Here is a 12704-nt window from a genome sequence, read left to right as displayed (position 1 = left end):
CAGGGCAGGGGGCTCGTGTCACAGGGATGGTCCTGGCCGAGGTCAGCCTTGGGAGGGCGGGGTGGAACTCCGGTGGGGCCGTCGGTCAGCAGGTCCAGTTCACACGGCTGTGCCGCGGGTGCTGCCCCTCCACGCGCGGGCCTCCCCTCTCCACCACCTGCTCTATGGCCTGCCAGGCCGGGCAGCCAGCGGCACGAGGAAAAGCCAAGCACTGGGAGGGAGGTGGGCGCTCGAGGGCCTGGAGACAGCCATGGCCTGTGACACCAGGTGGGCCCTGGGGCAGAGATGACCCCTGGGAAGCCCTCGGGCCTGCGGTCCGGGCAGGGTCCCCGCGGGTCAGGACTGGGCCTCAGGCGACAGAGCCTGGGGGCTGGGGCCGCCACAAGGGGGCGACCCGGCCCTTCTGGAGTCGGGGCCTCCGGGCGGCACCTGGGGCGGGGGCGGGGCTCTGCGGGGCGGGGCTCGGGACAGCCGCGGGGGCGGGGCTCTCTGCGGGGCGGGGCTCGGGACAGCCGCGGGGGCGGGGCTCTCGCGGCCCCTCCCCTGAGAGCCCCGGGCTACGCGGCCAGCGCTCCCTCCGCTTCCGGCTGGGGCGTGGCCGCCCGGCGCTTCCTGGCCGTGGTGGGCGTGGTCTGGGTGGGCGTGGTCTCGGCGGGCGGGGCGTGCCGGGCGGGGGCGGCGGCGGCGGCCGGGCGGCAGGAAGCCGGGGCAGGTCCCCGTGGGCGCGCGGCCTCCTCCCGCGTCCCGTCCGCCGGGAGACCCCCGAGCCCAGCCATGGACGCGGCGGAGCCAGGTAGGGGCGCCAGGGCCAGGCAGCCCGATTGCCCGGGGCGGCCACCCCTCACTTCCTAGCCCGGGAAGCCCCGCCTGCCACTCTCCCGGCTGATCCGGGAGGGGACTCGGTTCTCCAATGGGAAGGACTCGGCATCCTTCCCCGTGGGGACGCCGAGGCGGGAGGAGCGGCTGGACACCCAGCCCTTGCCGTCCCCCCCCCCTCCCCGCGCCCTGGAGCCCTCGCTCCGGCGCCGGGGACGGGGCCCAGGAAGGGGAAGTGGCTGCTTCTGCTTCTGACTTGGTGTGGTGGGGGCAGGGTGTCCGGACGGCTGGTGGGGCGGCCCAGGGGCTGGGGCACCACATGGTCCCTTCAGCGGCGGGTGGGAGGGGGCTGCGGCACCTCCCACCTGGGGTCCCCGGAAAGGGGGCGGCCACAGCGATGTGTCAGGGTCTGACTTTGTCCCGCTGCCTTTGTGTCTGCCGTGGAGCGAGGCCCCTCCCGGTGATTGCAGTGCGTGCTGGGCACCGGTGTTTATGCCCCAGGCCCTGGGCCTGTGGGCGCCACGTGTGTTTCCATCTGTCTGGCCCGGGGGAACCTGGGCTGTTCCATTGTCAAGCGTGCTCTCCCCTCCTGAACAGCCCAAGCTGATCTAGGGCGTCTGTTCTGTTGTCTTGTGTGGGTGCCTCTGCTGCTCTCCACCAGCTGCCTCTGCCTGGCTGATCTGGGTCCATCTGCCTGCCTCAGCTGGCACAGTCCTCCATTCCACACTTCCCACACTGGAATCAGAACCTCCCTCTCTCTCTCTCTCCCTCTGGCTCTGTGTCTCTTTTTGTGTTTCTGTCTCTGTCTTTTCCTCTCTCTCTCTCTCTCTCTGACTGATGGAGGCACTTCACAGCCATGTGTTGGGTGGAGGGAAGCAGTGGTTGGCCTTGTGTTACACTCCCCTCCCTGGGGCTCCCCCCTCCTCACCAGCTCCAGAGAGCAGAAAGAGGTACAGTGACATCTTCCGGAGCCTGGACAACCTCGAGATCTCCCTAGGGAACGTGTGAGTCTAAGCCTGGGTCACGCAAACCCCAGCAGGGACCCCGAATCCCCAACCATTTGGAACCTGCAAGATCTTGACCCCTCTTACCTAATAACCTGAGCAGTCTGAAATGGGACTCTGCACAGGCTTGTGTCTCCTCCTACAGGTATGGAGGCTCTATCTCCAAAGTTGGCAGAAGACTCCCACCCACCCAACCAGCCTGCTTTAGACCCCTGGAATGGGTGTGATCCTCACTCCATGGACGCTGAAGTTACCTAGTCCCCCCAAACCTTTATCAGGTTCTAGTAAAAATCTCAGAAGGACACTCATGGCTCACACCTATCATCTTAGCTATTTAGGAAGCTGAGATCTGAGGATGGAGAGTCAAAGCTAGCCTGAGCCGGGAAGTCCACGAGGCTCTAATCTCTAATGTCCACGACACACCAAAAAAAAAAGATCTATGATTCAAATGGTAGAGTGCCAGCCTTGAGGGACAAAGCAAAAGTACAAGCGCAAGTACACACACACACACAGCACCCCCATCTGGGTGTAGGTACAGGTCTGGTAGAGCATTTACCTAACATGCATTCACTCCTCCTGCCTCTCCCCTCGAAAACAGCTCTGTTCACCCAAATTCTCAGATGTTCCAGATATGAGATGCCCAGGGCTCCATCCCAAACTGTCCCCCAAGCCTCCCAGGGTCCCCAGTGTGTCTCGCCCATTGGACAAATTGGGCAGAGGTTGCCAATCTGACACCTTTGTCCCCAGAACCTTTGAGATGCTGGGTGGAGACACTGTCTTACTGGAAAACACGGAACCTGCCAAGACTGCCACAGCCGATGCGGTGGGTGGGGAGGGGACTGGGAGGGAGGGCCCGAGGAGAGGGTGAGCCTTCTCCTGCTTGTTCCTGAATGCTGTTCCCTCCCTGCGTCCAGACTGGTGCGTCCAGCTGTAAGAGTGGACCTTCCTGGGATGGTTCTGTATCCCTCACAGGTAGGGGCCTTTGAGGGCAGGATGGTGCAGTCATGTGCCAGGCATTGTACGGATCCAGGGGACATGGCAGGGCACACAGCAGATGGGTTGTGTAAAATGACAATGGAGGCAGCGATGCTAAAGGGTGCTTTGTGCAGCCATGTAGGGACAGAGCAGGGGCCCCTAGACTAGTCTGGGGGGCTCAGCTCAGGTCCACTCTCTGCTCCCCAGGAGAGGAACTGGACTTGAGACTCATCAGGACCAAGGGGGGAGTTGACGCAGCCCTGGACTATGCCAAGACCTGGAGCCGCTATGCCAAGGAGCTCCTGGCCTGGACGGAGAAGAGAGCGAGCTGCGGTGAGGGAGGGAGGGCGCCTGCGGCTCAGCCCTGAGCCGGGGCATTGCCCAGCCACGCCTGGACCCAGGACTCCCATTGTCTCCCCCTCCAGAACTGGAGTTTGCTAAAAGCATCATGAAGATCGCGGAAGCTGGCAAAGTATCCTTCCGCCAGCAGGTAGCTGGGAGGGGGAGTCCCCAGGCCCCGCCCCGAAGTCTCGGCCCCGCCCCTAGCCCCGCCCCTCGGCAGTGCGCTCTGGTTTCCCCCACCCTCCCAGAGCCACATGCCGCTGCAGTACATCTACACCCTCTTCCTGGAGCACGACCTCAGCCTGGGAGCCCTGGCCACGGAGACCCTGGCGCAGCAGAAGAGAGATTTCTACCAGGTGAGGGGCGGGGCCGCGGCAGGCTCCTCCCCTCCCGCCCCCGCGGGAAGCCCCGCCTCCTCCACCGAGCGCCGACGCGGAAGCTGAGGCCTGGGGATGCTCAGGAACTTGCCCAAGGTTCCCCAGCAGACATTCCAACTTCCACCTGGGCGATTGCTAAACAGGGCCATTTGTGTATGAGTGTGAGAGAGCCGCGGGGTGTCCGGGGGCTCCCCAGGCTCGGCCTGCCCCTGGTGCCCATGGCCCAATCCCGTTACCCCAGCTACTGACTGGGGGCTGAGGTCTGAGGACGGCTGCTCCGCCTGGGTGGGGCGGCCCAGGAGCCTCTTACTTCCAAGGAAGCCAGGAGAAGGAAAGTGTCCCGTGTACCCAGGGCCCTGGGTTCGATTCCAACCGAGGGGAATGGGTCAGACCTGAGGTGGCGCCCACCCCATTCACTCCCTCCTCCCAATCCCCCCCCCCCGCCAGCCCCTGGCCGCCAAACGCACCGAGATTGAGAAATGGCGGAAGGAATTCAAGGAGCAGTGGATAAGGGAGCAGAAGCGGATGGTGAGGCCCGGGACAGGGATGGACGGGCCGGCAGGCGAGGCCTGAGCGGCGAGGTGACGCTGACCTTCACCCGCGATTCCCCAGAATGAGGCGGTGCAGGCGCTGCGCCGGGCCCAGCTCCAGTACCTGCAGCGCAGCGAGGAGCTGTGTGCGCGCGCCCAGGGCTCCCCGGAGGACCCGGCGCCGCAGGCCTCGCCCGGGGCCAGCAAGCAGCAGGAGCGGCGGCGGCGCTCCCGAGAGGAAGCCCAGGCCAAGGTGGGTCCCTGCCCCCACACCCCGCGGCGTGGGGCGCCCCCTCCACGGCCCTCCACACGCGCCCCCTCGGCCTCCGTTTCCCCAGGCACAGGAGGCCTTGGCCCTGTACCAGGCCTGCGTCCGCGAGGCCAACGCTCGGCAGCAGGACCTGGAGAAGGCCAAGCAGCGGATCGTGTCGCACGTGCGCAAGCTGGTGCTGCAGGGGGACGAAGTGCTGAGGCGGGTGAGTGGCGCAGGCCCCGCCCCGGAGCACTGGCTCCTCCCCCAGGGTGCCAGGCTCCACCCCTCTTACTGACCAATAGAGGCAAAGCTCCACCCAGCCGTGGCTCCTCCCCCAGGACGCTAGGCTCCACCCCTCACTGACCAATAGAGGCAAAGCTCCATCCAGCCGCGGCTCCTCCCCCATGGCACCGGGTCACGCCTCCAAACAGACCAATTAGGACCTGGCTCCGCCCCCTGCGCTGGCCCCGCCCCTCCTTGACACATCTCTTTGGGGCCAGGTGACCCTGGGCCTGTTTAGGCTGCGTGGGGCGCAGGCCGAGCATGGTCCCCGGGCCTTCTCCGCCCTGGCCGAGTGCTGCGCGCCCTTCGAGCCCGGCCAGCGCTACCAGGAGTTCGTGCAGGCCCTGCAGCCTGGGGCCCCGCCGCCCCCACCGCCCCCCTTCACCTTCCAGGAGTTCTCGGCGCCCGTCTACAGGTGCGGCCCCTCCCTCTCCACCCCAGGCTGGGGCAGCCGCGGGCTGGGCGCTCCAGGCGCAGAGCTCGGAGCCTCGCTGCACCATCGCACTCACAGTTCTGGGGTGTGGAGGTTTTGGGGGGCCGAAGGGGGTCCCTAGTCCTGGGAGGGTCATGACTGCCAGCACCACCATGGACTCAGAGCTGTAAGCCCGGGCCAGCTTCCCGGGGTCCAGCCCGCTCCTCTTCCCCGGCAGCTCCCCGGTGGACGTGAGGAAGAAGGTCTCGGGGCCTCCGCCTCCGCGGCTGGACGAGGGCTCCGCAGAGCAAGGCCCTTGGGAGGACGCAGGCGCAGGCTGCCAGGGTAAGCGCGGCCCGGGCCCGGGGAGTGGCGCGGGGTGTGGGCCGGCCTCACCCGCCTGTCCCCACCCAGGGACGCCCGGCCCCACGCCCGGCAGTGACGCGGACAGCGTGGGAGGCGGCAGCGAGTCTCGATCCCTGGACTCTCCCACGTCCAGCCCAGGTGAGGATAGGCCGACCCCTGACCTTCCATCCCAACTTGCCTTTGATCTCTGACCCTTGCCTCCTGGGGGAGGGGGTTACAACCCACCCTCTGACCCCAGGCCTCGGACCTCGGAGGCTGCTGAAGGCCGCGTCCACGGGCACGGAGTCTTCTGATGACTTTGAGGAGCGAGACCCCGGTGAGGCGGGAGGCCGGAGGGCCCGGGCCGAGGGGCGGCCGGTGGACCAGCTCCTGACACGGCTTCCCTGCAGATGTGGGAGATGGGCCGGAGAACGGGCTCAGCAGCCCCTTCAGGAAGCAGGCCCTGTCCCCGGCCGCCCAGACCCACCGACTCCGCCGGCTGCGGGGTCCCGCCAAGTGCCGCGAGTGTGACGCCTTCATGGTCAGCGGGACGGAGTGTGAGGAGGTGAGGCCTCCGCTGACCTGAGACCTGTCCCGCACTCCGGCCTCTGGACGCTGATCCTGGGGGTTCCCCACTCCCTCTTCTGACCCCACGGACCTCTTGACCTCCAGTGTTTCCTGACCTGCCACAAGCGCTGTCTGGAGACTCTGCTGGTGCTGTGTGGACACCGGCGGCTCCCCGCCCGCACAGCCCTGTTTGGGGTGGACTTCCTGCAGCTCCCCCGGGACTTCCCCGAGGAGGTCCCCTTCGTGGTCACCAAGTGCACGGCGGAGATCGAACAACGCGCCCTGGGTGTGCAGGTAGCGTCTCCCCGCCCCCCCCACTGCTGTCCATCTCATAGGGGCCCCACCCCTGTCCACGTCCACCTCACCAGCCCCTGGCCCCTCCCCGCTTGTCCCTCAGGGCATCTACCGGGTCAGCGGGTCCCGAGTCCGGGTGGAACGGCTGTGTCAGGCCTTCGAGAACGGCCGAGCCCTGGTAGAACTTTCTGGAAACTCACCTCATGACATCACGGGTGTCCTGAAGAGGTTCCTCCAGGAGGTGGGTGTCGGGGCAATAGGATGGAGGTGGAGGACCCCATCCGGGCCGAGCCCCACACTGTACCCCCCTCTCCCCCAGCTCACCGACCCCGTGGTTCCCTTCCACCTCTACGACGACTTCCTCTCTGTGGCTAAGACCCTGCCCGCAGCGCCGGGGGACGGCCCTGGCACCCCCAGCCCCGGCCCCGAGGTGACCCAGGCTCTCAGGACCCTTCTGGTGCGCCTGCCCGACTCCAATTACAACACCCTGCGCCACCTGGTGGCGCACCTGTTCAGGTGTGCGCCTGCCCTCCCCACCCCCACCCCCGGCCGGTGCCCTGGGCTCACACGTGGCACACTGATCAGGACAAGCTGTCCCGCGGGCCCCGCCTTTCCCCTTGTCCAGCGGCCTCCTGTCCCCACGACCCTTGTCTGCACCCTGTCCTCAGGGTGGCCGCACAGTTTGAGGAAAACAAGATGTCTGCCAACAACCTGGGCATTGTGTTCGGGCCGACGCTCCTCCGGCCTCCGGACAGTCTGAGGGCCATGGGCACTGGGGCGGCCGCCTGCCTGCTGGACTCTGCCCACCAGGCCCAGGTGGTGGAGTTCCTCATCACCAACTACGAGCAGATCTTCGGGATGGATGAGCTCCCGCTGGCCCCTGAGCCCCTGCCCCAGGACCCCAGCCCTGCCCCCGGGGCCCCCACGGCTGGCCCTCAGCCCCACAGCACCCTGGAGGAGGCTGTGCACCCCAAGGTAGGGGCATGTTGGCCTATGGATATGTGTAGTATTCTGCCCTGCTTCTCTCCCTCTTCTGCCCCTCATCCCCTCTCTCCTCCCTCCCTCCCTCCCTCTCATGTGATTGCTGGTACTTGAACTTTGGGCCTGGGCACTGTCCCATAGGTTCGGTGCAAAAGACTGGTATTCTACCACTCAGGCCGCAGCTCCACTTCCAGTTTTCGGTGGCTAGCTCTGCTCAAGGCTGGCGATTTGCCACTTGAGCCACACCATTCCTTCTGGCGTTGACTCAGATCTCAGCCTCCTGAGTAGCTGGGATAACAGGGTGAGCCACCCGCACCCAGCGTGGAACTAAGGCTAGAGATGGAGTGGAGGAGGAAGGAGCTTTGTGCTCACTGGAAGGGCACTGCAGACTAAGGAAACAGCTAGTGCAAAGGCCCTGGGTTGAAGCAAGCCTGCTGTGTTTAGAGCACAGTCTATAATGAATAGGTGAAGAGAAAGTGGTGAGAAGGGAGGCCAAGCCTGGCACTAATGGTAGAGAACCAGCCTTGAGCACAAAGACAGTGCCAAGCCCTGCGTTCAAGCCCCAGGACTGGCCAAAAATAAAAGTCTAAAAAGGAAGGCCACATGCTAAGAATGTACAGGAGCCAGGGTTCCATCCCTACTCTCACTTAAAAAAAGGCAGGGGGCTGGCCAAGATAGTTCTGTGGACCCCGTAACCCTGAAGAGGTGAGGCCCCCATTGCCCACAGATAGCCACTGGTTGCACCTGTTAGTGCAAGCCACCCTGGGGACACATGCTCTTGATGTGTGAAGTGGCTTTCACGGTCTAAAAGAACCCACTGCTCAAAAGCCAGAGCTCGCCTGTGAACCAGGAACATGGACTCGAACTCGGAGCCCGGGCCCTGACCCTTCGGCTTTAGTGGCTTCGCTGGAGACAAGAGTCTCAGGGACTTGCCTTCCCGGCCGGCCGTGAGCCGCGGCCCTCGGGTCTCAGCCTTCTGAGGCGCCAGGATCACAGGCGTGCCCACTGGGGCACCTGGCCCACAGGACTTCCTGTAGTTCTCCTGAGTCTCAAGAAATCTGGGGGGGTCACATTTTGGGGGTCTCCCTGCAGAATCTGAACAACCTAAGAGAGGAGGAAGGAAATGAAGACACTCAAGATGGAGGAGTGGGGCATGGTGAGTATGATGGGGACTAACTCAGACGTTGGGGGGTCCCCTGCCCCCACCCCCATGGCTTGATGACAATGGCTTTGGGGAAGCCCAGCACTGACCCCCCCCACAGTGTCCAGCCCAGGCTCTGAGGACCCCGTCCTGGGGACACAATCCCGAGGCCATTTCAGCCGGCAGCCGGTGAAGTACCCCCGGGGGGGTCTACGCCCCGTCACTCAGCAGCTATCCAGCTTGGCCCTGGTGGCCTCCAGGCTGTGTGAGGACAGCCCCACAGGGAGCTCGAGGAGCCGGGGGCCAGACCCTGCCGCAGCCTCCCCCGAGAGGACCTCCCTGCACCGGACACCCCTGCACTTCAAGAGCACACAGGAGACCGCCCCGCTCCTCTCCAAGCTGGACAGCGAGGCTGTGCCCCGCGCCCCCGGCGGCGGCCCTGACTCCTCACCTCAGGAAAGCGCGCAGCGCTTCTAACCTCCCCAGCTCTGGCCGGTCCAGCCTGGGGACCAGGCATCAGGCCACAAGTCTGCAGGGCTCGCCAAGGCCCCAGACGCTGGGGGGGAGGGGATGTCCCAGGATCTCCCCTGCCAGACACAGGCCACCAGCGGCCGCCCACCCGGGTCAGAGGTTACTCAGGGTCAATGCAGGTCATGAGATCCTCGTGTCCGCCACTCTGACCTCTGGGACTTCAGTGCTGCTTTGACTGTGACCTCCCCACCCTCCTCCCTGGCCAGGACTCCACGCCCTAGCCGAGCCTGGGGCCGTGACCTCCGAATAAACGTTTTCTAGTATCTTCTGGCCCTGTCTTTCCCGGAGGCCCAGGGAGAGGCCAGCCTCTGGGACAGGGCCCCGCCCCATCCTGCCAGCCCCCACCCCACTCCGACGAGTGTCGCGGCTCCTCTGGGACTTCAGAGGATCGCAGATGGAGGAGGCCAACCCGGGCCAAAAGTTCACGACCCCATCTCGCGGAGGGCTGTGTGCGCGGTGACTCAGCCCCGTCCACCTACCCGGCCCGGGACGAAGGGGGGTCCTCGCGGGGGGACCTGCCCGCAGCGGGGGCGGGGCCCAGGGGCCGTGAGTCACTCGGGGCCTCCGAGTCCCGGTCCGCCCCACACAGCCGGCGCACGGCCCGGCGCAGATAACCGAGACAATGAGGCTGTGTGCCCCGGCCCCCGCGGGCGGGGGAGGGCGGAGCGGGGCTCGGCTCGCGGCTCCGCACGAGGACGGGCGGCGGGAGGGACCGCGGGGTCGGGAGGAAATGGGAAATGTGGGGGGCTGGGCCCCGGGAACCCCACTTTCCAAGGCCGCGCCCCGGGGCTAGGGCGGCGCTTCCCCAGGTGTCGGGGGCGGGGCCACCAGGCGCAGGGGGCGGGGCCTGCCGGAGGCGGGCCGCGGTTGTGGCGGTGGGTGGAGACTCCGCGCGGCCGGCGCTGTGGGTGTGGCCTGGAGGTGGGCGGGCCCGCCCGGGGGCGGGGCTCCAGACCACGCCCCTCCCGCCTGCGGGGCCGCGGGCTCTCCTCGCGCCCGGACGCCGCTCGGTTCCCGCCGCGCCCGGCCGCGCAGGACCATGGGTCGCCAGCCCGCCGAGACGCCTCACGAGCCCGGCCCGAGTGAGGCCTGACGCGCGGCCCAGGTAAGGCCGGCGGCGGGCCGGGCCGGAGGGGTGGGGGCGGGTCCCCGGGCGGACGAGGGGCGCGCGCGGGGGCCCCCCGCCAGCCGCCTCCGGAACCCCGCCGGCTCCTCGCTCTTTGTCCCGGAGCCCGCCGGGCTCCCGTCCCGCGCAGAGCCGCTGGGAGCTCGCGCGCCAGCCCTGCCGTCCGGGTTTCGGGGCGGCCCCGGCCGGCTCTGAGTCACCCGGGGCGGCGGCGCGCGCGGGGCTCAGCCCGGGACCCGCCCCCGGCCTCCCGGCGCCCCGGCCCGCCCGCCGCCCGCTCCCCTTTGTCCGCCCGCCGCCCCGGCCCCCAGCGATGCGTGCCCCGCACGCGGGTCCGCGTTGGGCCGTCGAGGAGCCGGCTTCCGACCAGACCCTCCCCACCTGCTGCGCGGCTGGGAGAAGGCTCACGCGGACCCGAGAGGAAGCGGCTTTCCTCCGCCCGCGGGGCTCGCTTGTTTTCTAGGTCACCCGGGTCGGGGACACGGCCGGCTTCTGCCCATAGGTGGCCGGGTTTGTGGCCCGCCTTCTTCCTGCCCCGGATCCGGGGTGCCCCCCTCACCTCTCTCTGCGGCTGTCCGTCTCCCCTCAGATGGCCGCCCCCATGGGCCACTGCTACTACAACGAGACCGTCGGCTTTTTCTACAACAACAGCGGCAAGGAGCTCAGCCCGCACTGGCGGCCCAAGGACGTGCTGGTGGTGGCCCTGGGGCTGGCGGTCAGCGTGCTGGTGCTGCTCACCAACCTGCTGGTCATCACGGCCATCGCCTCCAACCGCCGCTTCCACCAGCCCATCTACTACCTGCTGGGCAACCTGGCGGCCGCGGACCTCTTCGCCGGGGTGGCGTACCTCTTCCTCATGTTCCACACGGGCCCCCGCACCGCCCGCCTGTCCCTCCGCGGCTGGTTCCTCAGGCAGGGCCTGCTGGACGCCAGCCTGACCGCCTCGGTGGCCACGCTGCTGGCCATTGCCGTGGAGCGGCACCGCAGCGTGATGGCCGTGCAGCTGCACAGCCGCCTGCCGAGGGGCCGCGTGGTGCTGCTCATCGTGGTGGTGTGGGTGGCCGCCCTGGGCCTGGGGCTGCTGCCCGTCCACTTCTGGCACTGCCTCTGTGCCCTGGATCGGTGCTCCCGCATGGCGCCCCTGCTCAGCCGCTCCTACCTGGCCGTGTGGGCGCTGTCCAGCCTGCTGGTCTTCCTGCTCATGGTGGCCGTCTACACGCGCATCTTCTTCTATGTGCGGAGACGTGTACAGCGCATGTCTGAGCACGTGAGCTGCCACCCCCGCTACCGCGAGACCACGCTCAGCCTGGTCAAGACCGTGGTCATCATCCTAGGTGAGCCCCCCACACACACACACACCCGGCCAGTGGACACTTAGCCTGGTAGAGCCGGCCAGACGGGGTGGTCTGGGGAAGAGTTGGGGAAATCACCTTGGTAAAAGACCAAGGATGGGGAAGTCCTGCCTCCCACCCCAAAATGGGGGCTGGGTCTTGAACTCAGGGTCTGGGTGCTGTTCCTGAGCTTTTTCACTCAAAGGCTTTGAGCTACAGCTCTGCCTCCTGCAACCTGATGGTTAATTGGAGTTAAATCTCACTGACTTTCTTGCCTTGGCTAAGTTGGAACTTATTGGCAGCTCTCAGCTTCCTGCCCTGAGGAGCTGGTATTCCAGGTGTGAGCTCTTGGTGCCCCACTAAGGATTGACTTTTGTTGTCGTTGCTTGTTGTGGAGCTGACCCTGAGCTCTTCAGCTCAAGACTGCCGCCCTACCCCTTGAGCCACTGCCTCACTGAGCTGATTTCCACAAAGAAGCTTCCACCCGTGTCCTAGCCTAGTCTTGCTTGTGGTAACTGCCAAGCCAGGGAGAGAACCGATTCAGGCATCTCCTCAGCAGACCTTGGCATCCCCGTGCGGTGGGCACTGCGGCTCGGCTCACCTCCGCCTCCGTCCCACAGGGGCATTCGTGGTCTGCTGGACGCCGGGCCAGGTGGTACTGCTCCTGGATGGGCTGGATTGCAAGTCCTGCAACGTCCTGGCCGTGGAGAAGTACTTCCTCCTCCTGGCGGAGTCCAACTCACTGGTGAACGCCGCCGTGTACTCGTGCCGAGATGCCGAGATGCGCCGCACTTTTCGCCGCCTCCTTTGCTGCGTGTGCCGCCGCTGGTCCACCCACAAGTCTGCCCGCTGCTCCTCCTCTGCGCAGATGGGTGCCAGCACCCGCATCATGCTGCCTGAGAACGGCCGCCCGCTCATGGATTCCACCCTTTAGCTCCAGGGACCCACCCCGGAGGTGGCCCCACACGAGGGTCCTGGGGTTGTCATTGTCACGTGCTGGGGAGACGCTGAGGGGGTCCCTGCAATTGTTCTTTCACCATCTCAGGTTTCAGGGGTTTGTGACGGACTTTTCTTCTTTGGCCTGGGTGCCGTCCCTGAGCTCCTCAGCTCAAGGCTCGCGCTCTTCTGTGTTGAGCCACAATACCACTTCCAGTTTTCTGGTGGTTCACTGGAGATAAGAGTCATGGACTGGGGCTGGGAGTTTGGCCTAGTGGTAAAAGTGCTTGCCTAGCATGCATGAAGACCCGGGTTCGATTCCTCGGTACCACATACATAGAAAAAAGCCAGAAATGGTGCTGAGGCTCAAGTGGTAGAGCTCTAGCCTTGAGAAAGTCCAAGGACAGTGCTCAGGCCCTGAGCCCAAGCCCAGGACTGGCAAAAAAAAAACAAAACAAAAA

At 66.1% G+C, this 12704-nt stretch overlaps 3 protein-coding genes across 4 annotated transcripts in view; 2 read left to right on the top strand and 1 right to left on the bottom strand.

The window, feature by feature from the left end:
* Positions 1-12704, bottom strand: part of Ndufa13 (NADH:ubiquinone oxidoreductase subunit A13) — a 200475-nt gene that overhangs the window by 160951 nt on the left and 26820 nt on the right. The window lies entirely within an intron of this gene.
* Gmip (GEM interacting protein) lies at positions 676-9104 on the top strand. Its single transcript, XM_090334929.1, has 21 exons — positions 676-793; positions 1748-1820; positions 2568-2643; positions 2735-2792; positions 3003-3128; positions 3221-3285; positions 3386-3493; positions 3962-4042; positions 4127-4297; positions 4383-4520; positions 4798-4994; positions 5230-5336; positions 5406-5495; positions 5596-5673; positions 5747-5901; positions 6009-6197; positions 6301-6438; positions 6517-6713; positions 6866-7172; positions 8271-8334; positions 8441-9104. The coding sequence occupies exons 1-21, from the start codon at positions 775-777 to the stop codon at positions 8794-8796; spliced, it is 2793 nt and encodes a 930-aa protein (XP_090191055.1). The 5' UTR covers positions 676-774; the 3' UTR covers positions 8797-9104.
* Positions 10530-12691, top strand: Lpar2 (lysophosphatidic acid receptor 2). The gene is made up of 2 exons (XM_090322063.1): positions 10530-11310; positions 11928-12691. Exons 1-2 carry the CDS (start codon positions 10566-10568, stop codon positions 12239-12241), a joined length of 1059 nt encoding a protein of 352 aa, XP_090178189.1. The 5' UTR covers positions 10530-10565; the 3' UTR covers positions 12242-12691.

This window comes from Megascapheus bottae, chromosome 1 (genome assembly GCF_031878675.1).
Source record: "Megascapheus bottae isolate mThoBot1 chromosome 1, mThoBot2.hap1, whole genome shotgun sequence".
Classification (NCBI taxonomy): Eukaryota; Metazoa; Chordata; class Mammalia; order Rodentia; family Geomyidae; genus Megascapheus; species Megascapheus bottae.
The sequence above is the reverse complement of the archived record's forward strand: the minus strand, read 5'-3'. Positions and strand labels throughout refer to the sequence as shown.

What these genes read in the sequence shown, in the direction of transcription:
- Lpar2 (XM_090322063.1), top strand. Translation starts at nt 10,566, where the DNA reads ATGGCCGCCCCCATGGGCCACTGCTACTACAACGAGACCGTCGGCTTT. An exon ending in GACCGTGGTCATCATCCTAG is followed by an intron (nt 11,311 to 11,927) that starts GTGAGCCCCCCA and finishes TCCGTCCCACAG; the next exon opens with GGGCATTCGTGGTCTGCTGG.
- Gmip (XM_090334929.1), top strand. An exon ending in TGGTTCTGTATCCCTCACAG is followed by an intron (nt 2,793 to 3,002) that starts GTAGGGGCCTTT and finishes TCTGCTCCCCAG; the next exon opens with GAGAGGAACTGGACTTGAGA. An exon ending in AGGAGGCTGTGCACCCCAAG is followed by an intron (nt 7,173 to 8,270) that starts GTAGGGGCATGT and finishes GTCTCCCTGCAG; the next exon opens with AATCTGAACAACCTAAGAGA.